The sequence below is a fragment of the Acartia tonsa genome, chromosome 13 (assembly GCF_053477335.1).
Source record: "Acartia tonsa isolate MP-2025a chromosome 13, ASM5347733v1, whole genome shotgun sequence".
NCBI classification, from domain to species: Eukaryota; Metazoa; Arthropoda; class Copepoda; order Calanoida; family Acartiidae; genus Acartia; species Acartia tonsa.
Window position 1 is genome coordinate 44,746,800 of NC_137272.1, and position 21,011 is coordinate 44,767,810.

The 21,011-nt window shown below is 33.4% G+C and overlaps 3 protein-coding genes across 15 annotated transcripts in view; 2 read left to right on the forward strand and 1 right to left on the reverse strand.

Annotated features, from left to right (window-relative positions):
* The window catches only part of Vha44 (V-type proton ATPase subunit Vha44), a 328,302-nt gene that overhangs the window by 275,541 nt on the left and 31,750 nt on the right, over positions 1 to 21,011 (forward strand). The window lies entirely within an intron of this gene.
* Positions 1 to 21,011, forward strand: part of LOC145335490 (spermine oxidase) — a 62,890-nt gene that overhangs the window by 2,289 nt on the left and 39,590 nt on the right. For all 4 annotated transcript variants that reach the window (XR_013885232.1, XM_080181253.1, XM_080181254.1 and 1 more), the window contains exons 4-13: positions 237 to 312; positions 2,520 to 2,651; positions 3,226 to 3,273; positions 3,806 to 3,853; positions 5,776 to 5,849; positions 7,313 to 7,438; positions 8,790 to 8,835; positions 9,439 to 9,530; positions 10,249 to 10,303; positions 15,094 to 15,206. Coding sequence is in view for 3 of the 4 variants with exons in the window: in XM_080181253.1 (XP_080037379.1) it covers positions 237 to 312; positions 2,520 to 2,651; positions 3,226 to 3,273; positions 3,806 to 3,853; positions 5,776 to 5,849; positions 7,313 to 7,438; positions 8,790 to 8,835; positions 9,439 to 9,530; positions 10,249 to 10,303; positions 15,094 to 15,206 (810 nt within the window). In the remaining variant the exon portion in view is untranslated. The remainder of the gene's footprint in view (positions 1 to 236; positions 313 to 2,519; positions 2,652 to 3,225; positions 3,274 to 3,805; positions 3,854 to 5,775; positions 5,850 to 7,312; positions 7,439 to 8,789; positions 8,836 to 9,438; positions 9,531 to 10,248; positions 10,304 to 15,093; positions 15,207 to 21,011) is intronic.
* Positions 16,842 to 20,249, reverse strand: LOC145304595 (uncharacterized). Its single transcript, XM_080146514.1, has 2 exons — positions 19,873 to 20,249; positions 16,842 to 17,455 (listed from the first exon to the last, which is right to left on the reverse strand). The coding sequence occupies exons 1-2, from the start codon at positions 20,002 to 20,004 to the stop codon at positions 17,240 to 17,242; spliced, it is 348 nt and encodes a 115-aa protein (XP_080002640.1). The 5' UTR covers positions 20,005 to 20,249; the 3' UTR covers positions 16,842 to 17,239.

Genomic DNA, 21,011 nt, shown 5'->3' on the forward strand with positions numbered 1-21,011 from the left:
AAAATCACTGCAATTTATTTTAGAGAGACAGACAGCAAGCATTTTTAAGTAAAACATAATTGGGTTTTTAAATATCAGCAAATAGCGTCGGGAATATTAATATTAACATAGCTAAGTCGCTACAAAAGAGATGAAAGTATTGTGTTTGCAGACGATAAGGCCCATACACATTTATTAAAAAAAAACTACCCTTTTTTTCAAAATCAATGTTTCTATTCAAATATTATGTTTTTTAGGTGGTAGTAAGGTAGAACTTGGAGCCCATTGGATACATGGTATACTGGGAAATCCTCTTTATGAACTTGCAGTCAGGTAATGAACTGGGATTTTAAGGGGTAAGACAATGGATGATAAATTGTTATATCCCCCATAAACAAACTATCCTTCTTTAGATTTATTGGTTGAAAAGTTTGGACACTGAATGTTTGAACCGACTAATCAGGATTGATTTTTTAAAGGAACTCAAAGTTTCAAGCCAAGATATGAGGAAAAAATCTGAGTTCCAGTATGATACACATTCCATTGTCCTCTCCCTCCCTAATTTTTTTATTCAAACATAACATTTGTTTGTCTGTCAGTCAGTCGGTTTTGCTATGGAGGATAATATATCTATAATCAGGGATAAGGGATGGGAAACGTAAGAAAATATTATTCCAGGCCTATTTTCCAACTAGGCCTAAAAAACTAGTTTCGGGATGACGCAGTAGTTAGATTTGAAAACTATGAACAATGATGAAATAGCTATTATATGAATGCAAAGAAAAAAAGTATAGAATAGAATTCAGGTAGTTGATTTCACCAATCATAAAATATAATAAAAACTTTCCAAAGAACCAATATGTTAGTGGCTTTAAGTAGAATCCCGTTATTACTTCGCCAACCCCCCCCCCCCCCCATTTAAAAAAAAGTTTTTTTGAGATGGTTAAATCTGATTTATTTTCGAACATTTTAAGGGGGGATCTACTTCACCCCAAAATTTGTATTTAGAAATGAACACCGCTTTAGCCCCCCAGCTTTAATAAATAAATTAAGTAAATTTGAATAAGTACATGGGTAACATTCTATCAACTAATTGTTCCATAGCATACATATAAATTAAGAATTTTTAAAAAAAATAATTTTACGTTAAATATTAACAAAAAAGTTCAATTAAGTGTGCATTAATTTTTACCAAAATTAATGAAAATTTTTTTTTAACAAAACACAGTACACTTTTATTTACATATTGAACTAGTTTTGTATTTGTAATCGTTTAGGTGGGTTATCAATTCCACATGAAATGTAACTTTTAAATTGTCTAAAGACAATGAGTTTTTCACATTGTTCTAAAGTATAAAATGTTGAATCCTACTCAGTCTTCAAAAAACGATCTCTCAATTTATGTTTTGCTATATGGACATTTATTAATGTGTAGATTTAATAATAAGTTGATGTGATTGAACGTCATATATATTGTTGTCCTTCTGATAGCAGAAACTTTCCATTGTTGTCTTTCTAATAGCAGAAATTTATGTTTGCTTGAATTAATTTAGCCAATAATGAACTGGGGGACGCGTTTGTTATTAATAATTGGTCAATGCTAAAAGCAAGTTTCAGGCTATTGGATATTGGCCTACAGCCAATGAGGAACTGGCGAAAATGAGTTGATTTTATAGGCAAAAAAGAAAAGTTGCCCCATCACTTTTAAAAGGAGGCTGAGACCTAATTTTCGGCCAGGTTTCCCATCCCTTATCCCTGTATCTATAATACAATGAAGAACGATGTCTGTCTCTCCGTCCCTCAATCCGTCTGTCTGTCTGTCTTTCCGTCTGTATGTCCGTCTTTATGTCCGTCTTTATGTCCGTCTGTCTGTCTGTCTGTCCGTCTGTATGTCCGTCTGTCTGTCCGTGCGTCCCTTAAGATGTCGGTAACCACTGAACTGATTGGATTCTACTCTTTAGGGAATACACCTACTGGTCCTGTGGTGTTTTTTTTAGGCTATTTTCTTGGGGGGTGGGACACCTCCAACCCCCAAGGCTTTAATAGTAGGTAGCCTGTAGCAGTGCCTATTTTTATTTAAACAAATTCTATATATGAGGTTTGACTTCCCCTTACCTCATAGAGGAAACCCCTAGAGGCCAGGGGTGAAGCCGCTAGTATATTAATATATTAACACAGAAATGTGATTTATTCGGCTGTTATTTAAGATAGATGTTTAAATTTTCTTTACAGAAGATTCTTAAATTTTCTTTATAGAAGATTCTTATGCATCTTATCTGTAACACACTTTGTCTGTTTGTTCACAATGTTATTAAGAGTTAAATTATGCAAGTCTCGGGTGCTGTAATTGGCTTTTGAAGGACATTATAAAGATTCTTTTGATTAAGGAGCATCTACTTTATAATTTAATTTGCCTTTATGTTTTTGTTTTATACATATTTAATTTGTTACTTGTTGATGTTGTTATCATAATAAAAAAAAATCTACAAAACATTTAATAAAAATTTACGAAAATTGATTTTAATGGATTTTTATTTCAGTAACAACCTAGTTGATGTCGGTGGGAAAGGTCCCAAGCCCCACAATGTTGTAGCTACTACAGAAGAAGGGCGACGATTGCCATTCTCAATCCTTCAAGAAATATACGAAGCCTATTTTTGGTTCTTTAAAAGGTAACTTTACTGTTTTGTAATATATTTATTATTACAAAGCTACTCTATAATTTACTTCTGGTTATTCGTCCGTCCGCTAGTCCGTTCGTCTGTCGGTCATGATACAAAATACATATATCCTTATAATAAAGTAACAGGATGTCTGTTTGTTTGTCTGTATCGAAAGATCTTGCTAACCGCTTACCCGATCGGGTTCTCATAGATTTCGGGAAGGTTTATGGCTATTTTGGGGGAAGAGAAATTGAAAGAAATTACCACCCCCTTCCCAAAAAAACATTACCAAAATAATTTTTTTTTAAGACTATAAAATAAAAAATGGATGTATACCTATGTAATATGTATATTTAGAAATAAATGTTTCTTGTTTTTCTACTATTAATTTCCATTCTTTTATATGACTTCTTATTGAACATGTGCTCACAAACTCACTGACCGTTTGTCGTTTTTACATCACTGATTTTTTGTGCTTCGTAACTTTTGGATGTTGTTATTCTTGCTAAATATTTTGATTGCCAATTTATCTTTCGATTTCCATTGTAAGTAAATCATTTTCTTTTGATTTTTTCTATTTTAGATGTGAAGAATATTTTTTATGTAAATACCAGCCACCCGAAGGCGTCCAGTAAGTACTTTTTTTTATACTAGTTGCTGAGCTTCGCCTCCAAATAAAGGCACCTCCCCCCTTACCCCCCCCCCCCCAACATTATTTGGAGAGAAGGGGTTGGTTTTGTTTATCTCCTCCCCATTAATCACATTTTTGTTAGTGATATGTGATTTTTTTTCTCAGGGTATGTGTGTGTGTGGGGGGGGGGGGAGGGGTTAACCACATCAAAATAACTTAAAACGATCGGAATCGGTTACTAATTAGGTTTGAGTAAAAAAATATTGTAACAGCATTAAATCTAAAATAAACAATATAACGAAGTAAGGTTTTTGTCTGAATTTCAATAACTACTGAACTGATTGAGTTATTTTTTTTTAGAGAAGCTTCTGATAGGGCCTAGTAAGGTTTAGGCTAGTTTATTTCTATATTTAAGACTAGTTTTAGACTACTTTTCTGCTGCCTTAGAATAGAGAGCCACTAAATTGCATAATTCTTTAAAAAAATTGTATTTGAAATTATTAAACCTAACATTCTTTAATTTGTTATTTAGGTCGGTTGGAGATCATGTTGAATTGGAAATTAATATTTACTTACAAAGGTACCTAACCATAATTCTAAAAAATATATGTTACTGCAAAAAGTAATATGCAAGGAGGTAGATAATGGACTTTGGGGACTGTTTAAAATCTTGGTTGATGGGTTCAAGCCAGCCAAGTTCAAACTTTTATCCCCTTTGGAAATGTATACAATATTTGAATTATTTTTTTAGTTGCGAAGCTACTCTATCATTCACTTTGTCTGTCCCTCAGTCTGTTAGTCAGTCCGTAACGCTATGGAAGAGTGCTATTATCAGCTGCTATTAAGATAGACGTCTGATTTTTTTTGTGAAGTGAAGATTCACTTTATTAATGGGCATCCAGTACAAAATACAAATTTTAGAAAGAAGGTGTATCAACTTTTTTTTTATAGCTAGCCGGTTCTTTTAGTAAGTAGTAGATGTAAAATTTTTCATAGAATTCAGATATGCAATCGGTTTTTTTGTAGACCTCTTATTTTTTAAGTAATTTAAGTTTTTTTAAAAAATAATTAAGTCGGTTTTAAGGTACTAAAATGCAACAAAATAAAAGAAGAAAATGGCCAGTAAGAACAAAAATAATAAGATCTTTAATTTGACACCTTACTTTTAAAATTCTGTTGAGTAATTATTGAAAAATCTATTTTTTTAACCTCGGTTTAATAAAAACTTTAGACCTAAATATTTTCTCAAACAGACATAAAAAACATGGGTTCATATATACCTATAGAATCAGAAAAATATTATGAATCCATTGTAAGCAAAATTGAAAAAAAGTAAAAAAATAAAAAAATATAAAAATGGCCAATTGTATTTTTTGTTCTGGCAACACTATCTTCTTCCCTTTTTTACCCCCTCTTTACCCCCTCTATACCCCCTTCCCATTTTTATACTCAATTGAAGAGTTAAGACGTTGCCTGTACAATATAATATGATATTTTCATATAATTCCTTTTATTGTAGTTTATATACTATATTGTAAACTTTTTTTTCAATTTTGCTTACAATGGATTCGTAATATTTTTCTGATTCTAAAGGTATATATGAACCCATATTTTTTTACTTGTGAAATGATAAAATTGAGTTCAAAGTTTTTATTCTCGTGGGTTTAAAATAATTGATTTTTTCAATAATTACCTGACAGAATTGAAAAAGTAAGGTGTCAAATTAAAGATCTTACTATTTTTGTTCATAATGGCCATTTTCTTTCTTTTTTTGTTGCATTTTAGTACCTTAAAATCGACTTAATTTTTTTTTTTAAAAACTTAAATTACTTAAAAAATAAGAGGTCTACAAAAAAACCGATTGCATATCTGAATTCTATGAAAAATTTTACATCTACTACTTACTAAAAGGACCGGCTAGCTATAAAAAAAAAGTTGATACAACTTCTTTAAAATTACTCGAGAAAGGTTTCGTGATTATTTCTCTAATAGGTATATTTCTCTTTCTAATATATTTTAACAAATACTCTTCTTATCTTCACGTCCCAATATTCCCAATATTCCCATTAGAGTAAAGCATTAGAGGGAGAAATGGTTAAATCTTCCCATAACAATGTCCTTGGGCCGACTCTCAATTGGGTCATTGAAAATCAACCATTAGTGTCGGGGTTATTAACACAGCCAAGTAGCAGAAAACAATTTACGAGCAGACAAAAAGTTCATTAAAAAAGGGAGGGAGGTAGTTATCTGTATATACATCTATACTATAGATCTGTTTTCCCATCCATTCTTTTGTTTTGCCTCGCTACTTCAGGATGTTGTCATCCTTTGCTGGATCTTTAAATCATTTTGGTGGAGAGCTAGATCGGGGTGAGCCAACTTTCCACCAATGAGAGCACAGCATTTTATGAAATGCTTGCTGTGATTGGCTGAAATTCGGTGCACCCCGATCTGGCTCACCATTAAATGATTTAAAGATCCAGCTTTTGTTATAATGTTCAGATACCCGCCCCAGCAGAGATACCTTAGAAGACTTGTCTTTGATTACCTTTTGAAACGAGAATGCTGTATAACAGGTAACTGAGCATAAAGAGCGAAGCTACTCTGTATTTCACTTTGTCTGACCGTCCAGTCGTTAGTCTGCAACGCTTGGCGGCTTTTAAAAATATAGACAGTATTTTTTGTGTATGTAAAGATTCTCAATACTAGTTTTAGTATCAAGTATGCTGTCATGCTGCAAATATGAATAAAAATCATATTTATGTCCCATGTATTGTGATTCTTTGATGTCTAGAGACCCCTATTGGCACTTAGGATAGAGAAGGGGTGAGATTGTCAGTCGACCTCTGCCCTTTCACTTCCCATCTTTTTTTTTTTTTTTGGGGGGGGGGGGTAAGTTTTTTCTATGAGCGATTTCTCTATGAAGGGTAATGTCAACCACGCGCAAAATATTTTTCAGTCTTCCCTGGACATAAGCCTTAAGAATAACTGTGTCGAAATCCTTTGTTAAATACAGAAAGATAAAAATCATGTTACTATAATACAATTACTAGCCTATAACCATCATAGGACCAATGTGAAGCTTACCTGAAATTGAGAACTAAATCGGTTCAATGGTTATTGATATCTTAAGCTTCAGACAAAAAAAACTGAGCTTGATCTTTAAATCGTTTATAGGTGATTTAAACCGGGGCGATTCATTCAGTGCACCATCAAATTATTAAATACCAATCTTTAAATCGAATTTGCATGGGCGATTTGGATCGGGCAGTGGCGCGGTACCGGCGCGCCAATGCCACTCACCGAGTGGCATTGCCGGTTCAAATCGGGGTGAATCATATGTAATAAATGGATATTTTTTTAATTACTTTAATATTTTATTGCAAAACTATCAAGAAAATATTTTTATAGTTATTTTTAAAATAAATTATATATTAATGTTTTATATAAAATACCATACTGACATGGCATTTTATATAAAACACCTTATTGACACGCCTTAAGTAATAAAGTTGTACTGGCGCGGATCGATATTTTAGCGAGTGCGCAAGCGATCTAAAAACACTGCGCCGAAAATCTTTTAAAAATCAATGTTTTATAGATGCGCTGTGGCTCACCACCAGCGCACCTACGGTTCACCTCTGAATCGCCCCGATTCAGCGCACCATAAAAACGATTTAAAGATCCAGCTCTGTATTACTTGATATTATAGGACTAGCGGCTTCGCCCTTAGTCTCTAGGGGCTTTTTTACCTAAGAGGGAATGAACTGGATTTGATCAACCCAATTTTTTTGTATTAGATTTTTCAGGGTGGGGTATTTTGCTTTTTTTTTTTGGGGGGGGGGTGTCCCATTCCCTATGAAAAAGGGCTTAAAACCATCACAGGACCAGTAGGTATATAACTTGAAAAGTAGAGCCCAATCGGTTAAGTTGTAAGAGATCTTACGCTTCAGACAGACAGACGGATAAACTGACGACAGACAGATGGACAGACATCATTCTACTTTGTATTATAAATAACACAGATTTTATTTGTCAGGCTGTGGAACAATGTCCGAGGTTGACCTGCAAGCTATTGGCAGCTATACAGAGCTGCCAGGTGGTAACATAGCGCTGCCAAACGGATACAGCGGAGTTCTAGCCCCAATCCTTAAAAATATACCACAGGAATGAATATAATATTTTAAAGCATACAACTTTATTTCATTTACTTGCGGCTGCGCTTCAAGCATCTAGGGGCTCTTTATTCGATGTGATATGGATCGGCAGAAAAAGAGCCTAAAGCTTTACCCAGCTTATTTATGAAAATAAAATAGCCTAAAGCTATACCCAGGTTACTTAAAAAATAAAATAGCCTTAAACCATCCAAGGACATAAGGGAAGCTTCACTGTAAATGATAACCATATTGGTTCAGCGGTTATCGAGATCCTTTGCTATAGACAAAAAAGCTTACTACTTTATAATAGGACCAGCGGCTTCGCCCCTAGCCTCTAGATGCTTTGCCCAAAGAGATGACAACAAAAAAAATTCAAAAAAAAAAATAAGAAGAACTAAAGAAATCTTCTACAAAAGAAATTTTCTACAAAAGAAATCTTCTACAAAAGAAAATTTCTACAAAAGAATTCTTTTACAAAAAAAAAATTGTTTTATGGGGGGTTGGGGGTGTCCCACCCCCCGAGAAAATAGCTTAAAACCACCACAGGGCCAATAGGTATATACCCTGAAGAGTAGAATCCGATCGGTTCATTGGTTACCGAGATCTTAAGCTTCAGACAGACGGACGGACAGACATCATTCTACTTTGTATTATAGATACACGCCCATAAAGGCCTCTAGGAGCACCTGAGGGCTGAGATATAATATTTTTTTGCTTGGGTTATTTTTCTAGGGATGATTTTTCTTTGGAGGTTGAGTTACCCTTTCCTGAAACTAATTATAAACATTCATTGGCCCTATAATTCAAGAGAGGAGAACCATACCAGTCCAACGTTTAACAAAAAATGTAATAGACAGACAGACAGACATTATGTTTCTTTTACATACTAATGTAATCAAAGGGGAACGAACGAGAGCAAGTGATTTAAAAACATTCCAGCATTGAACCTTGGATTTTTTTTGAAAATACTAGGTTTATACTTAATACCTACAGATGTATGGACTAAAAAAATTAAGTTTCATCATAATTTTATTTGAAAAAAAACTCTGAAATACAACATAGGCATTTTTGATGGAATATCTTAAATGTTTTGTTGAGTTCAAACTGTTGTTTCAAAAAGTTTTGATACAAAAGCAAGGCATAGGTGGTAACTTTTAATAAACAGCTTATTTAATGCACTTTTTCAATTTACAGCAATTGCCGTGTTATTTCATTTTGCCTTTTGAACTCAACAAAACATTTGATGATATTTTGCCAAAAAATGATTAACTTTTCAAAGAGATTTTTTAATATAAACCATGTCGAAACTGATATTCGATAATACAATATTATACAATATTTTATTATATTCATTTAATTAGGAGAAAATTTTAAAACAACACGCCATCAAAACTATTCATTGGCAGTAAGTATCGTTTTATTAGCGGCATAGCTACATTACTATTCACTTTATCTGTCCGGCTTACAGCCTGTCCTTCAGTCCGTAACTATAGTCTGAAAATTTTCTCGGCTGCTATTAAAGATGGACAGAACTTTTTTGGTGAACGCCGATTTCCTATAATTAGGGTTGGTCTGTCCTTCCGGAATAAGTAGATTTTTTCGTTAATTTAGGCATGATAGAATTCAATTGTCCCATGGATTTCAAACTTTGCATGGTGATTCCTGTAGTAGTTAGGTACGGTTTAGAAACGTAGCAACTCTATTATAGTTACTAGAATGTCCGTATAATATATTAATCCGATTGATCTAATTTTTGGATACTAATTCCTAATGTATAATGTTATAAGCGAAGCATATCTATAATCAATTCCTAAAATTGTACGAGTGTTTTAAACATTATCCTGTACCTAAGCAGTTTTCAACAAATTTACTTACAATTTATTCTACTTTTTTTCATTTAGATTCTAAATATTCAGTTCTGGTACTCTATAAGTGTTAATGTTCGTGTTTGTCCTTCAATTTCAGAGCTTCGTTTTTATGGATGTTATTATTCTTGTTATTTGTATAGATATGGAAAACAAGAGGAAGATGCAGATTATGATTCAGATGGGTCAGATTCTTCGGTTAACACAGTCAAAAGCATTTCAGACATTGATACAGGTTAGTTTCAAATCAAAGCTGTTAATACAGTAAAAAGGATCTATGGGTGTATATTCTGCAATTTTGACCCTGCTAAAGGGGGAGGGGGGGTAAAAAATATCTACTGGCTACCTAGCGCCAGGCCTTTAAAAATGCCATTTTTGAGATCCCGTTATTTCATACAAAAATTTCTAATGCATACGAGTATGGCTTGGAGATTAATTTAGGTGCTCTGCATATTTTTTAAATTATAAAATGCGATTAAAATTGATGTGTCAAAAGTATGCTGTGTTATCTTTGAATCGTACCTAGCGCTGGCGATGTCTGTTTTTTTAACATTCTTCAGCATTTTTTTTAGAAAACTGACTGGCGCTAGTTGTAGATTAGACTTTGACAAAATATTTTTTGGATATCAAATCTTTGGCCGTATATGTTTAAGTTGAAATATGCATAAGAGATAAAAAACTGCACATTGCTGAGAAATTGTTAAAACCGCCGTGCTACTGTTATCTGTTGATTTTTTAGAGGACAGGTGCTAGGTAGTCGGTAGAGATAGAGAGATGAAATGTTGTACATTTATCTATAGGCTCCTAAAGTAACTTTTGAGGTCAGCAGAAGAATTATTTTCGAAAAAAGTGTATTTTGAGTAAAAGGTCTATTCAACTTAGCAACCTCTTACAGTCTATTCTAATTTAGCTAGATGTTGAATGTGAATATTTCTGATGTAAATTTGTTTCAGGTCAGATTCGTGGCATATCTGCAGTTTCTCTGCCAGCAAGTTTGCATAGCTCCAGGTAAACTTTCGGTGCAAACACTCAAAGTGCCTTTCGAGCACTGACACCCCCCACTCCCCCCATTTTTTAAAAATGTTATTTTTCCTACCTATACTTTGCATTTCTGAGGGACCCTAACCCTGTGTGGGGCTACCCAGTATTTAATATAACCAAACCTAACAAAGTGATAAATGTTGAAACAAAAAACTACACCAACCTAATTTTCAAATTTTCTATGCTTAACAAGACACCTAAAGGGAAATTGCCAAACTTTCAATAATGAATGTTGAAAATCCAAGAGGGAATGGGGTTTCTATCTTTAATTTTTCGGTTTATTGTCTTTTTGATAACTATAAAGCTTTTTTTTTAATGCATCTCGTACTTTTCACTACTCCAAGGACCTCTAAACAGTGATCTCTAAATAGTTTGTCTGGCTGTATGTCATTTCTTATTACTGCATTTGTCTTCAATTTTATATCTTTTTAATAGCAAAGCTTTTCTTTACTACCCGTAGGTCCGGAACAAAAAGCTCTGTTTGTTAAAATTGTCCTATTGATTTCAAACTTGGCATGCTGATTCCTGTATCAGTTATGTATAATGCTGAGCAATCTATAATCTGAATCACAACTAGAAAGTTTGTTGGTCTATATAAAACATGAAGTAGATTGTTTGACTTTTTTTCACTAAATTTTTTTATATTATTTAACAGTGTTGCGGATCCGCATTGATTGTATCCGGATCCTCCAAATTTGGTCAGTGCGGATCCGGATCCGGATCCTTGACAATAAAAATAAAATCACCAAATTTTTCAAAAAATATTTATACTTTAATCTCAAAGTCAAAAATACTTTTGATTTTCAAGTCTGAACCTAAAGAATGTGGGAGTGAATCAGATGATCTTAACAAGGTTAACCAGATATTTCAAAAGAAGGTGTATTAACTTTTATTTTTATAGCTAGCCGGTGCTTTTAGTAAAAACTTAAATTACTTATAAAATAAGAGGTCTACAAAACAAACCGATTGCATATCTGAATTCTATGGAAAAATTTACATCTACTACTTACTAAAATCACCGGCTAGCTATAAAAATAAAAGTTAATACACCTTCTTTGTAAGTGACTATTTTATGTAAATTTAGGTAGATTTTTCCATAAATTTATACTCCAGGATCCGGATCCTTGGACTCAAAATAATGCGGATCCTTGCGGATCCGGATCCGCAACACTGATATTTAATTATTCTATTCATCTGGTTCTTGGAATAATAATTCCCAGGACTAAAAGGTACAATTTTATAAAGATGCATTTCTGAAAGTAAGCCTTAAAAATGTCTCTTTTTTGGAAGATTTAAGGGGGGGGGGGGGGGGCGTAATGACATAAGCTCTTAAACCGTGAGCAAAATGGTCTAAATATTGAGCTAGACCCTTCAAACTTGGTATATAAGCTTAGTCCTACAGGTATTACATCTAAATGGCAAAAAAATCCAAAAATTTTTATTTTTAGGTTAGGTTAGGTAAGAAAAACCCTGCGGAAATGGGGTTTTTAGGCTCTTTTTGGTCTATTTTGATGTGGAAACTTGCCTTAAATTGTTTATTCTTAGGGTTTTAACTTAAATACACTGTATCTATTCATATGGACATTATTTAAGATGATTCAGCAAGTCGGGGACCGACCCCAGGGGGCTAGGTAGGTGGCCCGCAGGGGTTAAGTTCATTTTTCCAAATATATTTGTTGTGATACATCAAATTATAGGTTTTTTAGGTCAAGGAACTCAAATTCAGAGCTTAAATAAGCATTAGACTAATCTGAAGCTAGCCCCAGCGGGCTAGGTTGGTGGCCCGCAGGGGTTAAGTGCATTTTTTCTAATATATATCTTGTTATATATCAAACTATAGGTTTTTTAGGTCAAGAAACTCAAATTCTGAGCGAAAAATAGCATTAGACTGACTTGAAGCTAACCCCCCCGGGATAGGTTGGTTTTCTGTAGGGCTTAAGAGCATTTACCTAACCTAACCTAGAAACTTACTTATAATTTCACAGGTTTTTTTCTTGAATAAACTGTGTCTATTAATGAGGACTTTATTTAAGATGATCCAGCAAGTCGGGGACCGACCCCAGCGGGCTAGGTGGGTGGCCCGCAGGGCTTAAGTGCATTTTTTCAAATATATATGTTGCGATACATCAAATTATAAGTTTTTTAGGTCAGTTAACTCAAATTCAGAGCTAGAATTAGCATAAGACTAATCTGAAACTAGCCCCAGCGGGCTAGGTTGGTGGCCCACAGGGGTTAAATGCATTATTTCCAATATAGATCTTGTTATATATCAAAATAAAGATTTTTAAGGTCAAGAAACTCAAATTCAGAGCTAAAATTGGCATAAGACTTACCTGAAGCTAACCCCTGCGGGCTAGGTAGATTTTCCACAGGGCTTATGTGCATTTTACCTAACCTAACCTAGAAACTTACTTATTCTTTTTTGTTTTTTTCCTTGAATAAACTGTGTCTATTAATGAGGACATTATTTTAGATAATCCAGCAAGTTGGGGACCGACCCCAGCGGGCTAGGTGTGTGGTGTAGTGCATTTTTTCTAAAGTATGTGTTGTCATACATCAAATTATAGGTTTTTTATGTCAAGAAACTCAAATTCAGAGCTATTTTAAGCATTAGACTGACTTAAGGCTAACCCCCGCGGATTAGGTGGGTGGCCTGCAGGGGTAAATTTTCCAAATTGTGTGTTGTTATACATCAAACTATGGGTTTTTAAAGTCAATTTGGAGCTAAAAAAACACAATAGCAACCTGATGCTAGTTTTTTCGTGGTATGTGGTATACATTAAATTAAAAAATTGTATCCTATTAGCATATTAAATTCTTCCACCGCTAACATTGTACTATCAAAATTTAAATTCTTTCAAATATATGCCATATAAATGTAGTTTAACCAATTAACCAGGAAAAAATATGCAGTTCACTAAATTAAGTTCAAATGCATTTTGTGAAACTACCCCTTTGAATTTCTGGATCTAAAAAACCTATAATTTTATGTATGACAACTAAAAATGCACCTAACCCCTGCGGACCACGCACCTAGCCTGCTGGGGTCTTAAATCTTAAATAATGTTCTAATAAATAGACACAGTTTATTCCAGAAAAAAACCCATAAAAAAACAAGTAAGGTTCTAGGTTAGGTTAGGTAAAATGCACTTAAGACTTGCAGGCAACCCACCTAGCCCGCTGGGGCTAGCTTCAGATTAGTCTGATGCTTTTATTAGCTGTAAATTTGAGTTTCTTGACCTTAAAAACCTATAGTTGGATGTATGACAACACATACTTTTTAAAAAAAATGCATTTAACCCCTGAGGGACACCCACCTAGCCTGCTGGGGTCGGTCTACGACTTGCTGGATCATCTGAAATAAGGTCCTCATGAATGGACAGTTTTATTTCAAAAAAAAATATTAAACCTAAGTTTCTAGGTTAGGTTAGGTAAAATGCACTTAAGCCTGTGGGCTACCTATCTAGCCCGCTGGGGTTAGCTTCAGATTAGTCTAATGCTTATTTCAGCTCTGAATTTGAGTTCTTTGACCTAAAAAACCTATAATTGGATTTATCACAACATATATATTGGGGAAAATGCACTTAACCCCTGCGGGCCACCCACCTAGCCCGCTGGGGTCGGTCCCCGACTTGCTGGATCATCTTAAATAAAGTCTTCATTAATAGACACAGTTTATTCATAAGGTCCTCATGAATGGACAGTTTATTCTAGAAAAAAAACCTAAAAAAAATAATAAATGTAAGTTTCTAGGTTAGCTTAGGTAAAATGCACTTAAGCCCTGTGGGCAACCCAGCTAGCCCGCTGGGGTTAGCTTCAGATTATTCTAATGCTTATTTTAGCTCTGAATTTGAGTTCTTTGACCTAAAAAACATATCATTTGATGTATCACATCATATATATTGGGGAAAATGCACTTAACCCCTGCGGGCCACCCACCTAGCCCGCTGGGGTCGATCCCCGACTTGCTGGATCATCTTAAATAAAGTCTTCATTAATAGACACAGTTTATTCAAGAAAGAAACCTGTAAAAATATAAGTAATTTTCTAGGTTAGGTTAGGTAAATGCTCTTAAGCCCTGCAGAAAACCGACCTAGCCCGGGGGGGTTAGCTTCAGGTCAGTCTAATGCTAATTTTCGCTCAGAATTTGAGTTTCTTGACCTAAAAAACCTATAGTTTGATATATAACAAGATATACATTAGAAAAAATGCACTTAACCCCTGCGGGCCACCAACCTAGCCCGCTGGGGCTAGCTTCAGATTAGTCTAATGCTTATTTTAGCTCTGAATTTGAGTTCCTTGACCTAAAAATACTATAATTTGATGTATCACAACAAATATATTGGGAAAAATGAACTTAACCCCTGCGGGCCACCCACCTAGCCCCCTGGGGTCGGTCCCCGACTTGCTGAATCATCTTAGATAATGTCCATATGAATAGATACAGTGTATTTAAGTTAAAACCCTAAGAAAAAACAATTTAAGGCAAGTTTCCACATCAAAATAGACCAAAAAAAGCCTAAAAACCCCATTTCCGCAGGGTTTTTCTTACCTAACCTAACCTAAAAATAAAATTTTTTGGATTTTTTTGCCATTTAGATGTAATACCTATAGGACTAGGCTTATATACCAAGTTTGAAGGGTCTAGCTCAATATTTAGACCATTTTGCTCACGGTTTAAGAGCTTATGTCATTACGCCCCCCCCCCCCCCCTTATATTTAAACCTTTTTTGTGTACAATTTGTTATCTATTTTAGACGAGGCAGCATAGAAAACCTTCAGAAGCGGGTGGACCGACCTAATGTAAAGATAGAATGTGAAAATGGATCTGTTTTCTATGCAGACCATGTTATTTGTACAGCACCATTAGGTAGGATTTTATGCAGGGAGGGATAGGGGACATTGGGCTGTTTAACGCATTTGTCCCCAAAGTTTAATAATGACATTTTCTTGTTAATTGTGAATAAGAACTTTGGGAACTTTCATTTAATTTTGATTTCAGTGTATTGACCAAGTGTTTCAACCATTAATTGTAATCTACAAAAGAAGTTATTTTATGTATCATCATTAATTTATCGGCCATTGTGTTATCCCTTTAAATGTATATCTTACATGAGGAGAGTAGGCTGGGATGATTTTAAAATTCTAATATGACACCAACGTCTTACTCTTGAGGAGAAGAACAAGAATAAAAAGTTTGTTTTAAAGAATGGAATATTGATCCTAGCCTGAGATATTATTAAATAGCTGTAAAGTTAAGGTTTTTTCTGCAAAAGCTGTTGGTTTTCATAGTTATTTGAAGATTTCTCTGGCTATTTGGCTATCAATAGGTATTTTAAAACCCATTTTTTTTTCTTATTCTACTCTTCAAGACACATTAGTGAAAGTGCATAAAGCTAGACTTTGAAAGAAAAAATTGTTCCATTAGAAGGGACCCCCAAAAAAACTTATAAGCATGGGTGTAGCCCCCTCAAAGATCGAAATTTTGGGTTTCTTATATAATGTATGTTTAAACAGTTGGTAATATATAGCACACTCAAAATTTTAAAATGTCATTGAAAATTGACCAACTTTAATGAGGAGGCGTCGTCGTGTATCAGTGGTAACGCACTATGTTACAGTAGACAGAGTTTGAGTTTAAGTCTCAATGTGTTGACTCAAATTTGTTTGTCCCAATACATTCATGCAATATTGTTCAGTGTTCACCCAATATTGGGGGTAAATATTTGACAATGATGAATTCTATTAACTAATCAAGATTTAATTAAAGTAAGGGGGGGGGGGGGTTTAATGCAACCATCTCGTAATCAATGTATAAATGGCACTTAAAATTCAAATTTTGATCTGAAATTTTGCATGAGTAATCCTTGGTAGGTCTATTTTCCCTAAATCGAAAAAAAAGTTGAAAAAGTAACGGCTAATGGCTCAGCCGTTTAGCCGTTTTTTGGCTATTTTTAGGGCAAATCTGTCATAAATTACGTAGAAATCAACTTTTTGAAACATATTTTTGCTTTAAATCATGTGAAATGATACAAAGAAACATTTTTTAGATTTCTAGTACCAGCAATTACCGGCTAGAACCGTTTGTAAACGTTTTGGATCGGAAAAGAGCATTATGTGGAGATAGGTTTCGTGATGGATTTCGCTTGAAAATACCCAACAAATGGCTAAACGGATGAGCCGCCAGCTGTTAGCCGCTACTTTTCCAACTTTTTGTTCGATTTAGGGAAAATAGACCTACCAAGGATTACTCATGCAAAGTTTCAGATCAAAATTCGAATTCTAAGTGCCATTTATACATTGATTACGAGATGGTTGCATTAAACCCCCCCCCCCCCCCCTTAATTGGAGAAAACATTGAAGTTGAACTCCAATATAAGGATTTTTTCAAATTGTATAGTTTTCTAAATCAAACACAAAATGTATCACAAGATCCATCCATTACAACTTAAAAACATTTACATACAATGTGCTTTGCTGTTCAAATTTCATAAATGAAACATTATTGAATGCAATCAAACTATATTCAAACCATATGTGCACACTAAACAATAAAATTAATACAGTCTAATTAATCACACTTAAGACAAGTTATAATTTGTTTATGTCATTTTTAACTAAGTACTAATTATTCAACAAATATGAATGTTAAAAGTCATTATAATAGTTAGTGTTAATAGGGGAATAGGGGGGAGGGGGGTTATTAGTTACTCTAACAGGGCGAGTTGGATAAACTAAGACAAAGATTTCCTTTTTGATCAAGAAAATCTATTTTCAGGTTTAAATAAAGCCCTTTGAAAAGTCAATGTCAAAAATTTCCCTGTAAATTCCCTTTCCCTTTTGCTATATACACAGACTATCAGGGCATTGCTGGGAATTGGACGATTTGTTCTTTCCTAAAGCCTATGATTTTGGAATGCTGACTAGTATATCACTAGTTTTCCTTATCATAAATGCATCCATAGCATAATCTGCATAATTGCATTCCTTATCATCAACAACTAGAATTTGGGCATCAATATCAAGTTCATACAGAAATCCTTTGAACCAAGTTGATTGTGACGGTCTGAAGATTGTTGATTTAGGGCTGTAGTCGTACTGTGGCACTTCTCCATTTTCCTAGGCATTTTATATATAAATGTAGTTAATGAAGTTGGAGTGCTAGAAATAATGAGGGGCACCTAACATAAATATTATAAGTTGACCTGCTGTTTTGAAAGAAGGTGTATCAACTTTTTTTTTTATAGCTAGCCTGTTTTTTTAGTAAGTAGTAGATGTAAAATTTTTCATAGAATTCAGATATGCAATCGGTTTTTTTGTAGACCTCTTATTTTTTAAGTAATTTAAGTTTAAAAAAAAAAATAAAGTCGATTTAAAGGTACTAAAATGCAACAAAAAAAAGAAAGAAAATGGCCATTATGAACAAAAATAGTAAGATCTTTAATTTGACACCTTACTTTTTCAATTCTGTCAGGTAATTATTGAAAAAATCGATTTTTTTAAACCCACGAGAATAAAAACTTTGAACTTAATTTTATTATTTCACAAATAAAAAAATATGGGTTCATATATACCTTTAGAATCAGAAAAATATTACGAATTCATTGTAAGCAAAATTGAAAAAAAAAGTTTACAATATAGTATATAAACTACAATAAAATGAATTATATGAAAATATCATATTATATTGTACAGGCAACGTCTTAATTCTTGAATTGAGTATAAAAATGGGAAGGGGGTAAAGAGGGGGTAAAAAAGGGAAGACGATAGTGTTGCCTGAACAAAAAATACAATTGGCCATTTGTTTAATTTTTAATTTTTTTACTTTTTTTCAATTTTGCTTACAATGTAATATTTTTCTGATTCTAAAGGTATATATGAACCCATGTTTTTTATGTCTGTTTGAGAAAATATTTAGGTCTAAAGTTTTTATTAAACCGAGGTTAAAAAAAATTTATTTTTCAATAATTACTCAACAGAATTTTAAAAGTAAGGTGTCAAATTAAAGATCTTACTATTTTTGTTCTTACTGGCCATTTTCTTCTTTTATTTTGTTGCGTTTTAGTACCTTAAAACCGACTTAATTATTTTTTTTAAAAACTTAAATTACTTAAAAAATAAGAGGTCTACAAAAAAACCGATTGCATATCTGAATTCTATGAAAAATTTTACATCTACTACTTACTAAAAGAACCGGCTAGCTATAAAAAAAAAGTTGATACACCTTCTTTTTAAAGATATTGTTGGTACTGGTATTTTTTAGGGATAATTTCTCTTTGAGTCTTTGTAGTTTGGAGTTGTCTCTCCCAAAAAAAACCTTCAAGGAGAATCATAATGGTTAGATCTTAGTATGTGTATGAGAAAGTATAAGAAAAGAGAGTGAAAAAGAGGGAAGAGAAATAATATGTTAAAGGAAGCCTTTAAGAAATACCATGCTTTAACTGCTGAAAGACTGCCACAAGTAGACCCAATACCCCAAATTTGAAGCCTTCAGCTCCAATAACATTATTCTAGGCATTTTAAAATGACATTTTATTTACAACTAGAGGCTTCGCCCCTAGCCTTTAGCGGCTTTGCCCCAAGTTGTCAAACCAATTATTTGTATTATAGATATAAAAGAAAATTTTTTTTTAAATTTTTCTCTGGGGGGGGGGATTTTTTTGGGGGGGAGGGTGGGGGGTAGTCTACCCCACTATTTAAATTTTAGTTAAAAATTTTTTTTTTGGTGGTTTTTTTTTCATTTTTTGAGGGGTTTTGATAATAGTTATAAACCTTCCTAGGACCTATGAGAAGCTACCCTGTAAAGGAGAACCTGATCGGTTCGGCGGTTAGTGAGATCCTTTGCTACAAACAGACATCATTCTACTTTGTATTATAGATAGAACTTTAGAAAGATTTCCATTGCTCATAATAGAAAAAGACAATATTAAATTACGTCGCCTAGACACAAATTTAAAACCATATCTTTGTCAGATTGCCGGTAACTGATAACATTTTGACAATAAAAACACCACGTATCATATTAAAAATATCTGAAAAAAAAACTCAGTTTAAATTATGTTTGTAAACCAAAAATCATAATGAACCAATGAAACTAATGCAAGCTCAGCTGTGATTGGCTGTTGAGCTGATTCAGCCTTCTGATTGCAACCTAAATTTATGACAAAAAAGCTTATAATTTTGTTTCTAGGCCACGTAGTTTAATTTAAAAAATTTCTTACATGAGTAATGAAAATCTTTCAAAATATTCATTGTACATAAAATGTCATTTTAAAATGCCTATAACTTTTTGTTATTGAAGCTGAAGGCTTCATATTTAGTGTGTTGGGTCTACTTGTGGCAGTCTTTCAGCAGTTAAAACGTGGTATTTCTTGGAGGCTTCCTATAAGAGGACTTATGGGTGAAAGGGATAATAAAAACTTTTAAAAAAATGATATTACACTTGTTAGTGAGTGTGTGGGGAATTACGGGCTGTAAAATAATTTCAGGAAGGTGTTCAGTCCAACCTTTCATTGTTAAGATGAAATAGTGCTAACCTGCCAAAAAAATGATGGTTTATGAAAGTTTGCATGAACATGTTTGTAATAATTCTCAACTGATATCCATTCTGTAGTTCCTTGATAAAATGCATCCAAATCCAACTTTTTAAGTTGATTTCTTTTGTTCATAAGATAGAGCCATCGTTTTTCCGTATTTGAATGTTTTATTATAAGGCAAAAATAAGAATAAGATGTGTAAAATAAGCTGAAGTGTCTATAATACCATATATTATTATCAACATCATAAACACGGTGATTATTATTTTTTGTTCCGCCAAATAAATGAATTTTGTCAGTAACCTCATCAACTATAAGGCGAGTGTGAAATAAACCAGGTAATGAGAAGTGACTAATATACTTCCATCCTTCATCTTGTGACCAAACCTCACATGAAGAAGAATCTGAAATTAATAACAGTGTAATCCTCAATATTGCATAAAGAAACTGAACTGTCACCTCTATTTTTGCTCTTAAATAGCATACCTAGCATTCTTAAGAACATGATATTTCAAAAGGAGAGGAATAGTAAGTTGTAATACAATCATTTTTTTGGCCCTTTAGTTGTAAAAACTTTAAAAGTTTTCAATGTATTTAAAATTTTGAAAATTTCAAAATAATTTCTAGTTGTCTTTTGCAGTAATTATGTGGTTATCTGTGAAGTAGGATGTATTTTTTTTAGCACTAGTGAATATGCCCCCTAGAAGCCTCTAGGGGCACTTAAAGGGCGAATATAGGTTTGATATGATATGAGCTTATTTCAAGTGTGCAATTATTTAGATTATAAATAACTTAAAGACATTGACATATTTAACTGTATAAGTCCGTTTATAGCCAAAAACCGAACTGATTCATTGATATAATGAATCATTTCGCATAACTAGTGTGGTTCCTTTAGATATCAAAACATCCCTGCATCACACAGGGCTGTGTAGGAAGGTTGAATTATAAAGCTTTTGTTCAATCATAGTCACAATGAAGAGGAAAGGATTTGATGATGAAAAGGATGCTGCAACTTTTACTTTTGATCAAATAAATTTTTCATAACATATTTTTGTAAAAGTACATTGAAAAAAGGGAGGGCTGAACCACTAATTTAAAAAAAAATATTTCAAAATCAAAATATTATTTTTTTTTGC

Bases quoted from the DNA above. Each gene is read 5' to 3' on its own strand.
- LOC145304595 (XM_080146514.1), bottom strand. From the start codon at position 20,004: ATGAACAAAAGAAATCAACTTAAAAAGTTGGATTTGGATGCATTTTAT. The intron at 17,456-19,872 runs GTTAGCACTATT...TAAAATGCCTAG, and splicing joins AACCATCATTTTTTTGGCAG to GAAAATGGAGAAGTGCCACA.